At 33.8% G+C, this 12,647-nt stretch overlaps 1 protein-coding gene across 1 annotated transcript; it reads left to right on the top strand.

Annotated features, from left to right (window-relative positions):
- The first annotated feature begins 6,023 nt into the window (after window positions 1-6,023).
- Window positions 6,024-12,547, top strand: LOC114421319 (lysine-specific demethylase JMJ25-like). The gene is made up of 12 exons (XM_028387190.1): window positions 6,024-7,222; window positions 7,333-7,469; window positions 8,099-8,204; window positions 8,297-8,429; window positions 8,523-8,586; window positions 8,673-9,399; window positions 9,661-9,984; window positions 10,678-11,223; window positions 11,307-11,379; window positions 11,467-11,552; window positions 11,946-12,065; window positions 12,161-12,547. The coding sequence occupies exons 1-12, from the start codon at window positions 6,467-6,469 to the stop codon at window positions 12,230-12,232; spliced, it is 3,144 nt and encodes a 1,047-aa protein (XP_028242991.1). The 5' UTR covers window positions 6,024-6,466; the 3' UTR covers window positions 12,233-12,547.
- The last annotated feature ends 100 nt before the right edge of the window (window positions 12,548-12,647 follow it).

The following is a 12,647-nucleotide window of genomic DNA, read 5'->3' as shown; positions in this document are numbered from 1 at the left end:
TTTCCTATATATATAAAATGCATATAATATGTCAATTGAGAACTTGATTTTCGTAGAGCAAAATATTCCTTCACAATTGACCCATTCTTTTTTTGTTAACTTTTTAATTTTTTGAAGAAAAAAAAACAATTTTAAGATTCGAGGACAAATAGACATGCTAAAAAATAAGAGTCAACATTCATAAAGAAGGAGAAATTCAAAGCAGCAAGGACAAAAATTGTTATGTTTATATTTTTTTTTATAAAAGGACAATTCTTTTCCATGCATATAAAAAGATATTCTTATCCATAAAATATAATAGCTTTAGTTATTCCAAACAAGTTACACAAGGATTTAAAAAAAAAAAACAGAAAAACTTCTGAAAAAATATCAAATTTATTTTAAGTACCCCAGTCCATTTTTTTCTGACATCTAAGCATTACCTACTTTACCATGGATGATTGATGAAGAAAGATATATAAGATATTTTTGAATGGAAAGTTGCTTATTTCTTTCTACCAAGTTGCCTACGATTACAAGGACGTTTGTGGCTACACCACGAGTGGACGGCGCATAAAACAATTTTATAAGTTTTTTTGTTTTTGTTGAATAAACAATTTTATAAGCTAAGCATTGCAAGAGAGACAAACCAATTTCACACTATTCAATTTTAAAAGTGCTGTTAGTTTTCTTATAAATGGGAATAGAATTATGGTGTTGATATTCAATATTCCTCACAATTTTTTTTTGTATTATTTAACAATTTTCAATTTTAAGTGGTCAAGAAAATCCTTCAGTAGTTTCTTTTTAAATTAAATTTAAAAAATAAAAGAAAAAATTGTCACCTATTCGATCCCTAAACAAATAATGCACAACGTACACCGAGTACGTTCATGCTTGTTAACAGAGTATTAAAAAAAAAAGTATGATAACAAGAAGAAATTCTTGTATACTAAAGGTGTTAAAGGTTCGGAAGAAGAAGATAGATAGGAATAGGATTGTTGGTGTTGGAGATGATTGGAACTTGGAAGGGAGACTTTGTCAATATGAGAGAAATACGAATTGGTATCATGGTTGACACTATGTTGTGGTCGACACTATGTACAGTGTGCGGTTGGTAGATTTTACATTGATGCAACTAGAATTAACTTCCATTTTCGATCATCAAAGCCACACATTTTGCCTCCTTATCCAATGACCTTCATTTTTTTTATTGGAAGTTCAAGCAAGTCGTTTGAAGCTTCTTTTTCTTTTTTTTCTTTTCATTTTTACAAACCAAACAGAAACTTCTTTTCATTGAACATTTTTATGCACAACGAAAACAAGTTTCCACTATGTACATTATTCCAAGTAGACAGTATAAACTAGCCTCCATTATGTATGTCCATTCTATTACATAAGGAAAACTTATTTTGTTATCCAATAGGGTAGACATACACAACAAAAACAGGTTTGTATCCTGTAGAAGTGGGTTCAAAGTCATAATACACAATAAAACATGTTTATGTTCTATCTTACTACACAACAAAAATTAATTTTCGTTTATGTATTTTTCTAAGATACACAACAAAAATTTTTGTTTGTGAGGATCATTTTTGTCAATATAACTAATACCAATGCCGCAGGTTTAAATAATAATGGGGGTGCTACTAGCAAATCCAAAATTAGAAGCCTAGACATTAGATGGCCCAAAAACTTGGTTGGCCCAAATTAATTAATTAGAAAACTTGGTTTAAATCCATCATTTTGACTTTTAACTTTGATTATTAAATTTGATATGCATAAGACAACATGGTATTTAATATCATAAACCAAATTGAATAATAATTGTCATTTTCAAGTATTATATTGATTTTTATTTTAAAAAAGTATTATATTGATCTAATGTTAGAAAATAAATTGACTAGTTATTCTCATTTTAGGGATTAAATTGATCAATAGTTGAAAAATTAAAGGTTATATTTATCTTTTCATAATCACGGATCTAATTAAATGATTTCGATTTCAGAGCTAAGTTTCTTTCTTTCTTTTTTGTTTTCCCTCATTCATTTTAGACATCTTGAACGATACAGTAGAAAAGTCCATAAACAATAATCTATATGGTGATAATATATTTCATTATTTTTGTTTTGTCTATGTAAATGTATTTCATTGAGTAAGGCACATTTACCACAGGCACACGAAATTACTATGAACGCCACACGCCATGGCAACTTTGAAATTGTCAAATGCAAATGCCATAAAGAACTACAAGTCATACTCTTTTAATTTTCCGATTCATACATATCTGGAATATGATAATTCAAGGGTCTCTTGCCTTTTATTTTTTAAATGTGCTAGAGTCTATCTATCTTACCTTGAACTCATCAATACGCAGACTTGCGACAAAGGAAGTTATGTGGGGATTGAGGAATAATATATCTGTTGACCCAAAACATATGCATAATTATATTCCATGTAGTACAAGATTTCATTCTAGTACAATTCACCAGTACAATATTTTCTCTTATGCTAAATTGGCAATAGCAGATAACGATAGATAATAGTAACGACTAGTCAATTAGTGATGAAATGGGAGTACGAAGAAATGGTTGGTGTACTACATTGAATATTCTTATGTAAGTTTTAGCAATGAAATTGATATTATATAATGACAGATACAAATGCAATAGCAAGGGAATTTGTAAAAAAACATCAAATGGATCTCCTATAGTTTTGGAAACTCCCCATATTAGAGAAACATCATTGAGTGCAGCGTTGATGAAGTTTCACTCTCATCTCAGGTAGATGCTTAATTTATAGTGTTATTGTCATCGACACTGCACTCAATCATGTTTTTCTCGCAATATGGGATTTGTGCGAAGTGAAAGGCATCCATATAAGCAAGACAGGTCATGTTTCTCTATTACTTTTATGACATTATCCTTTTCTTTTGCTTATTAATTTGTAGGATTTTACGGTGCCTGTGAAATTTGGCAGCTATATTTTCTATTTCTTTTTCCTATTTTAAGAAAATTTGAGCAGTTTTATTTCAGGAACCAAAGCCATGTGAGGTGTCAATTTTTAAGTTTGGTGGCTATTGTGCAGAAGTTTGGGAATGGATGATCATGTCTAAGACATTTTTATTGACACATAATGATATATAAATATTCACTTATTTTAAGTATTTCATTAATATTTTTTATTTTTTTTTCAAATCAGATGATAAATCTTATAATACATATATTTTTCCCTCTCCAGATATATTATAGTATAATGGGTGTCTCGAAACATTTTTCTTTATTGACATTGTCACTTGAGTTGAATTGGATTGTAGATTTTTTTTTTTTTTACCACAATACAAGCAAGTAAGCAAAACAGTTCATTTTGGAATTTCTGTTCTTTGCTGCCCAGCACGCATAGGATGAACTCTGGAGAAAAGTGGTAGACAAGATTGTGCGATGTAAAGACCATTATTTTTATATTCTCTTTTCGAGTTTTTGTATGCTTGTCTAATTTCAATAAGGTTCTCCTACTTTTCTCCAGTAGTTAAATTTTTCCAATTAATTGTTCACTTAATCATAATATTTTCATGTATAAATTTGTAGCTTTTTGAATGTAAACCAGTCTTTTAGCCTCATTCACCTTTTAGACTGGAGATTAGAAGATTATGAATCCTTTTGAATTTAGTTTAATTTGATCTTTTTGGACATAACCATTAGCAATCTTTTTTGGGCTTAACCAATTGTGAACCTCTTGAACCAACCTAACTCCAAAAGGTCAAGTCGGTTGTTGAGCTTAGATACAGACAACATAATGTGTGTTTGGTTTGGCTTCTGCAAGCCACGTCTTGGGAAAAATTCACGTCAAATTTATCAATTGATGCAGAAGCAGCTAATGCTAGCATTCATAATGACGCGCGTCAGAAGCCAAGAAACGCCAATCCAAACCTGTAAATAGTAAGTTGTCGTAAGCTTTGAGGTTAAGGGTGAAGAGGATGCTTGCATTAACGCACCCCTACCCTCACAATGTAAGGAACCACTTTCGTTGCTTGAGAATAAACTTCTCAAACTTCTAAAGAAGTGTTCAGAACACACTTTAAACCAATCTATGAAGATCACTTCTATTGCTACTGGAACATACTAATATTCTCCAACTGTTAGTAAAAAAACTAATTCCTTTATAAGTGTGAAAGTAAGTGATATAAATTTTGTATTTCCTAATAATACTTTATTTAAGGATCAAATTCTATTTAGAATACTTAATTGACCCAACTTCGCCAACGCCAAGTGTGTAAAGATTATCACAATAAAAACCACAGCTATAAATATTAGCCAAAGCCCAAAGGTTCTCTTATTCAACATCAAAGTTAATGAAAGTGATAACAACCAGCTTATATTTCAATTGGCATGGACCCAAGTATTTAATATTTGATGTGATGTTAATGTCAAAGGTTCCATAGTTCTTGTACTTTCAATAAAACGGAAAAGAACAAAAAAGAGTAACTTTGACACAGCCCTTAGACTTTAGAGAGAAAAAATGAGAAAAATAACTCAGGTACTTGAGAAAGCTCTATGATATGGTAATTGTACTCAGGATCATGATTTGTATTTTAGTTTTAATAAATAATAATAATAATAATAATAATAATAATAATAATAATAATAAATCCTCTTTAAATTTAATGTAGTGGCAATTGCAGAAGCCTTTCTGTGATATTCCATATTTAGACAACAATGCAACATGACTCGCTGCTTTTCCAAAAACTTTTTTAAAAAATCGGATAGTATAAAATTGTACAGCTTTAAAATAAATATTTGAATCAACTGCACATGTTTAGAATAGAACTGCAATGCAAATATCGGAATCATGCTTTTTTCAACATGTGCTACTACTAGTTGCATGTTGTTCATACTCTTTGGAATCAAAAGTGTAACAGCAATTGACAGCCAAACGATCCAAATTGGTAGGTGTCAATATTCCATGATGAAAGGTTCTCTTTACTTCATATGTGTGCAGCAACGTGATGGTACTCAACAGTCAACTGTGAGCCCAATACTTTTATTACACTATAGATATACAAGAAAAATGGGCTTTATAATACCTTTATCAAACAACAGATGGTAGTTTTGCAGCCCAGAAAAAGTACACTTAGTGCTCTAATCACACCACTAAACAACAACAAAATTATCTAATCCCCAGCATAGGTATTTAAAAGTACACTTAGTGTCTCAAAGTATTTAAAAGTTTGTATAGGTTTTGTCTCTCACGAGAAATTATTGTTCGTCAAAGTCGTCTCTAAAACATGAGGTGTCCATTCCGTTTGAAGATACCAAAATTTTTACAAACAATAGGATGTTTAACACAATTATATATTTAGAATTTAAATTCAAAATTATTTATTAAACTGAAAAAGCATCATGTTTATTGATCCACACTTATTAAAGAAATCTAGTTTAATTAGTTAAACCAAATGGAGGATTATAAACTTTCTAACATGAGTCTTTGATTCCTACTTAAAAAAATTTGATCCACACCTCATTTTTTTTTTATCAATGTTATATATTTTATTATCAATGTCCACACCTGATTTATTTCTGATTTCTAAATCCTTGCTAGTCAAAATTAAAATATTAAAAAGAAATGGTTGAATGGCAAATTGCTTCTGATTTTTTTTCCTTTACCTCTTTTAAGGAAGTAATTTTTAATACAAAATACATAAATATACACACAAATCAACAAACCATACTCACACCGAACCTATATAGTCAAAACTCAAAACTATATAACACAGTTTCTTGGACGAGATTAAACAGAATCAGCTAATCAAAACACTAGAGAACTGTACCAAATAAAAAAGAACACTACAGAACAAAGGCAAAATATGTACATCAAAGGCTGATACAAACCAAACAAACCACATCGATCACTGCATTTGCTCATTGTTGAAATCATCACATAACAACTCACATCCAAATTGCTTGATCTATCAAAAACCAAATGCTACACATCATGATACTATCCTATCATTAATTCCCAAGCGGTTGATTTCAGCTAAAAAAACACTAGCAAATCTGCCCAGAAAAAGATTCAGTTACATAATTTGGGAATCGAAAACCGGTTACAAAGCCAAGATAAGATGAAATAAAATAAAATCTACACCCTGCTTTTGACAGAAAAAAAATACTTGCAATTCTATCAGGTCACTGATGATAAGATCACAAAGCCTTTCGATTAGTCCCGATCTCCTCCTGATACAAATCAATGATCCCAACGTTGAATCTCGTGAGACCAAACAGGACTCCCAACTTAACTATAATTACCGGAACATGCCATTGCCATAACATAACCCTTCCTCACTGTTGTTTTTTTCTTTTTCTTCCCAATAAATAACAACAAACAATCACTCTCATAACAGAAAAACCCTTTTTTCCCCTTCCTCTGAAGAGAAACAGATTCGCAAAAAAAAATTAAAAAATCCCAATTCTCTTAGCAAAAATCGAAATCAATGTCGAAAACTCCGAAGGAGAAGGAAACGGAGGAGCCTCTGCCAGACCACCTCCGCTGCGGGCGCACGGACGGGCGGCAATGGCGTTGCCGGCGGCGAGTGAAGGAGAATCTGAAGCTCTGCGAGATTCACTACCTCCAAGGTCGCCACCGCCAGTACAAGGAGAAGGTTCCCGAGTCGCTGAAGCTTCAGCGCAAGCGCAAATCTAACAACAACAACAACAACAACAACAACGAGGAAGAAGAAGAAGAAGAAGAAGAGAAACCAGAGCCTGATAAGAAGAATGTTCTCGACGACAATGTCGAATCTAGGGCACGGAGAACCTCGAGAATCGTGAAGAAGAAGCGCATGCTTTCTGAGGATTCCGATGCTTCAGCTTCTTCTCCTCCGGCGAGGAAGAAGGCGCTGAAGCAGGGCGATATGCAGTTGGAGCTCTTGAGGATGGTGCTGAAGAGAGAGGCTGAGAAGAACAAAAACAAGAGCAAGAGCAAGAACAAGAAGAACAATAACAAAAAGAAGAATAAGAAGAAGGAAAAGAGGAGGAAGGAGGAAAAAGAGGAATTGTGTTACACTAAAGAAGAGTTGAGAAGAGAATTGCCAAATGGAGTAATGGAAATCTCTCCGGCTTCACCGACGCGTGATTACAACAATGTAGGTTCGCATTGTGATGTCAAAGTTGGTGTTGATAGTAAAACTGTTACTCCGCGTTACTTTAGGTCCAAGAATGTTGATAGAGTCCCCGCGGGGAAGTTGCAGGTGTGTTTTTGCAGATTATGTGTGCTTGTTCTAATTCTAACTAACTGTACTTGTTCTGTTTTTGTTGTTGTTTGGAGAGTTTTGAATTGTTTGTTTGTGTTGTTGTCTAGATTGTGCCGTATGGATCAAACTTGAAAAAGGGTAAGAGGAAGAAGTGTCATTGGTGCCAGAGAAGTGAGTCTGGGAATCTCATTCAATGTTCGAGCTGTCAGAGGGAGTTCTTCTGCATAGATTGCGTTAAAGAGCGGTTTGTTATTGTTGAATTCACTTAATCCTCCCAATTTTTGAGCATGAGAACCTTTGTGACATTATCTTTGTTGTTTGTGCGCTTGTTTCAATGTTTGATGTTGTGTTTAATTCTTGTTTTGTCGGTATCTTCGTGTTCGTTATCTGCATTGTAGGGTATTTATAATTTATAACTTATTTCCGTTTGAAAGTTGTTGATTTTGGTTCTTTATGGCCACACCTGTGGTTAGTTTTTTGGGGCAATGCAGAAGCTTGAGTTTGAAAAGTGTGGTTTGATCAATTAATTGCATAGTTAGAGATTCTTATCATAATTCCACAGCTTCTCCTTAGTTGAAAGGATGCCCCTTTTGATGTGGTTAAGAGAGATGTGAGGAATGTTTATTGCTGCCAACAATGTTTAATAAGAATAATTAAAATTTGAAGAAAAATTATTTCATCCAGATGGAATCATGATCTATTTTTGCTAATTTTCAGAAATAATAATAGCAGATGGATCAAGAATCACTAGTGCTAAGATGTTTACTAATATGATTTCTGTTGTCTGTTTGGCTGTTCCTTTTAAATTGAGAATCATATCATATTATCATAATCATAACATGAGACATTAGCCAATATTTGTCTAAAATTTAGGTATTTTGACGCTGAAAATGAAATTAAGAAGGCATGTCCAGTTTGTCGTGGAACTTGCCCTTGTAAGTATTGCTCTGCAAGTCAATGTAAAGACAGTGAAAGTAAGGTCTGACATCAAACACGGACGCTCTTCTTCTTGAACAGTGTTTTGTTAATAGCATATACTGACACTTCATTTTATGGCCTGTTGTTTTTCAGGAATGTTTGACTGGTAAGAGCAGAGTTGATAGAATATTGCATTTTCATTATTTGATCTGCATGCTCCTTCCAGTACTAAAGCAAATAAGTGAAGATCAGAATATTGAGCTAGAAACAGAAGTAAAAATTAAAGGTAGTAATTTTCGTTCTTCTAACATTCCTGTTTTCTGAAGCAGCTTTTTGTTTATTATAACACGTTAATCTTAGATGCATTTGTGGGTGACAGGGAAAAATATTTCTGATATTCAAATCAAGCAGGTTGAATTTGGATGCAGTGAGAAAAACTATTGGTAAGCTCTCTTCTATTGGTGCTATTGAGAAAAGTGACAGATTTTCTGGCTCTGCTTGTTAACTAATGTAACCCACCTTGTCCCAGCAATCACTGCAAAACACCCATTTTGGATCTCCATAGAAGCTGTCCTAGTTGTTCATATAGCCTATGCTCAAGTTGTTGTCAGGAATTAAGTCAAGGAAAAGCTTCTGGAGCAATGAACTCATCCGTGTTCAAGCGACCTGATAAAATGAAACCTTGCAGTGCTAGTGAGAACCATACTTTGGAGGAGAGAGCCACATCTATTGGCAATTTAACTGATACTTCAATATTGCCTGAGTGGACAAATGGTAATGGCATTGATAGTCTATCATGCCCTCCTACAGAGCTTGGTGGTTGTGGTAAAAGCCACCTTGAGTTGAGATCTGTTTTCCCTTCCAGTTGGATCAAAGAGATGGAAGCGAAGGCAGAAGAAATTGTTTGCAGCTATGACTTTCCTGAAACTTCAGATAAAAGTTCAAGTTGCTCATTGTGTTTTGACACTGATCACGGTACTAACAGATATAAGCAGTTGCAAGAAGCAGCTCTAAGAGAAGATTCCAATGATAATTACTTGTTTTGTCCCACAGTGATGGACATCAGTGGTGATAACTTTGAGCACTTTCAGAAACACTGGGGAAAAGGCCATCCTATAGTTGTCCAAGATGCGCTCCGAAGTACCTCAAACCTCAGTTGGGATCCACTGACCATGTTCTGTACTTATCTTGAGCAGAGCATTACAAGATATGAGAATAATAAAAACTTGCTTGAATCCTGTTTGGATTGGTGGGAGGTCAGTACACCAACTAATTGTATATTGTATATGTCACAATTTTTTGAAATTAATCTTTTAAATTGATACCATTATTTGATCAAAAAGGGTTAAAAACTATCTTACAATAATATTTATTCTATTCAATGCATTTTTTAATTATGGACTGAAATTTAGTGTATAGTTGTTGTATATGCTTAAACCTGTAAACCTTGTTCTTAGTCATGATGTGGCTGCCATTGAACGAAATTGCCATTGTTGAAAGTGTGTTGTTGTTGGCAGGTGGAAATTAACATTAAGCAGTACTTTACTGGGTCTGTCAAGCGTCGTCCTCAGAGAAACACTTGGGATGAGATGCTGAAACTAAAAGGGTGGCTTTCTTCCCAAATATTTAAAGAGCAGTTTCCAGCTCATTTTGCTGAGGTAATTGATGCTCTACCAGTTCAAGAATACATGCATCCCCTCTGCGGTCTTCTGAATTTAGCTGCAAATTTGCCACATGGGAGTGCAAAACATGACATTGGGCCATATGTCTACATTTCTTATGGCTCTGCTGACAAAGAAACTGATTCAGTGACAAAGCTCTGCTATGACTCATATGATGTGGTATGTGTCCTTATTATGTCACGCTTGATTTCTTCTTAAATATATCTGTAGTGATACTATCCTGCACTTTAACTTGTATTAATTTCTGAATTCAAACTCTATCTTGTTAAAATGATTTCAAATATTATGAATTTGTGCATGTATTTGTGCATATATCCTGTCATGACAACTTAAAGTGGATCTCATCTTTTGAAGCATCCTCATGACATGTTTGCTTTTCTTGAAGATTGTTTTTCCCTTATAAGTTCTATATTATTTGCAATGAAAGTCCTGTCCCTTGTATATATGCTTGTTCCAGGTCTGGAAGTGAAAATATGAAATGTTTTCTCAATGAAAGTTGTCGTACATCTTCTGTTCATACAGTTGTCCAAATCTTTTTGGGCTATAGCCTTGATGTTCATTTCTATACTGAATACCAGTACTCAACCATGTTGAAAAGTAGATACCAGAACCAACTCTTGGTCAAATCATTAGTCTTACTCTGTAACTCATAATCAATTTATTCAGAATTGTTCTATCTTTAGTATTTATCATTTAAAATTGGTCTCTGTTAGTGACCTGTGCCTAGGAATTATAAGTTGCAACTGATTCCTTCTCACGTTCTTTCAAATACCAGTTGCTTGCACTTAGTTTGCAAAAGGAATATTGTGTAGATTATCCATGGTGTTTTCTGTGTTTGATTTGTGATTCCAGGTTAATATTATGACACATACCACAGATGCCCCCCTCTCTACAGAACAACTTACAAAAATAAGAAAACTGCTAAAAAAGCACAAAACTCTGTGTCAAATGGAGACTATTGCTACTGAGGAGCCACGGGAACAGAAATTGAATGGAATGGCATTATTGCATGATCCAGAAACAGAGCGAAAAGGCTCATGGAGTATGGTCGAAGAAGGAATGAACTTTTTCAGGAGAGTCAATAGAACATCTTGCATCTCAACTGAAGCTAAAAAAGTTTCTAGTCAGAGCATGGACAGCAATGGAGAATGTGATTTCATTTCTGATTCTGATTCTGGATCCACTTTACTTCTCCTTGGGACTGTTCAAACTGCTGAATTGTCAAAGCACAATAATCCTAGAAATCCCTTTGAAAGCTCAAAAAGACATAAAAAAAAGTTTACTGAGCATTTGGGTGCCCAGTGGGATGTCTTTCGCAGACAAGATGTTCCAAAGCTCATCGAATACCTTAAAAGACATTATGCTGAATTTTCTTATACCAATGACTATGACAAGAAGGTAAGTTGACTGAGTTCATAATAAGACATTCCTTAGAAGGATTTTGATTGAGTTGATGGTTATTCATTTTTTCCTGTCTGCAGATGGTTCATCCAATTCTAGATCAGAGCATTTTTCTTGACAGTACTCACAAAAAGAGACTAAAGGAGGAATTTAGTGAGTAAATATGCTTCTATTTGTTTAATCATTCGTTATATATTCCTTGATGATAACTTCATTGACACACGCCTGTCACTATTACAGAGATTGAACCATGGACTTTTCAGCAACATGTTGGACAAGCTGTCATCATTCCTGCTGGATGTCCATACCAGATCAGGAATTCTAAGGTGTGCATTAGCATAATAAATTCTCTCTCGTGCTGGCTCGAAAAGCAGAAACCTTATTGAATTTTGTTTGCTATTGAACTGGATATTCATTCTTTTGGACATATTTTAATATTTTGAAAATTCCTACTAATTTCAATATGTTATGTTAAGCCGCTCCCTTTAGCAAATGATTTCTCAAGAACGTATGATATATTTAGCAATCAACACTAACATTTTATACAAAATTTAGAAGGAAAGGAAAAGAATGATTGCACAATAATAATATTAATGGCCTTACTTTCCATATGATTGCTGATTAAGGATATATCATTATCTCAATATTAGTCTTTGTATCCCTTTCATATACTCTGAATTGTGTGAAAGTATGACAAGCACTTGTTTCTTGATCTGCAGTCTAGCGTTCATGCGGTATTGGAATTTGTGTCCCCTGAAAATGTTACTGAGGGTATCCAGTTGATTGATGAGGTCCGACTATTGCCTGAAGACCATAAAGCAAAAGCAGACCTGCTGGAGGTAGATCTTGTAATGATTTTTACCAGTTCTTGCTTTCTCCTTTTAGTTGCACCGAACTTGACAAGCTTTTCTCTTTTTGGCATACATTGAAACAGGTAAAGAAAATGGCGCTTCATAGCATGAATACAGCAATTAAAGAAGTACGTCAGCTTACAAGCAAAACATGATTGCACCAGCTAAAGTATACTTAAATGCCTCTGAGGCTCTAGAGATCTAATGTGTCAACCTGACTTCCATATCTTCATTCTGTATATAGATTCATGCTCGGACAAATTAATATCTAGTAAGGTAGTTATTAAATTGATTAACTTGCGCATCTATATTTTTTCTTTCTTCTGTGAAGTTTATGCCCTACCGGAATTGAAATAAATTTTATGGTCTGTATATATTTCTGCCTTCTTTAGTTTATTTGAAGTACTGTAAAATTTGATTTGAATTTTTTCAGAAGTTTTAAATTGATATCAACGGAAAATAGTGTAGTACACCGGGTATACTAAATGATCATCTGATAGATCGATGAATACTGAGTTTGAGAATGCTTAGATTTTGATTCTTCTACTCTGCGTTGACGGTTTAAAGCTA

This window comes from Glycine soja, chromosome 8 (genome assembly GCF_004193775.1).
Source record: "Glycine soja cultivar W05 chromosome 8, ASM419377v2, whole genome shotgun sequence".
Classification (NCBI taxonomy): Eukaryota; Viridiplantae; Streptophyta; class Magnoliopsida; order Fabales; family Fabaceae; genus Glycine; species Glycine soja.
This window is presented reverse-complemented; position numbering and strand designations above follow the sequence as displayed.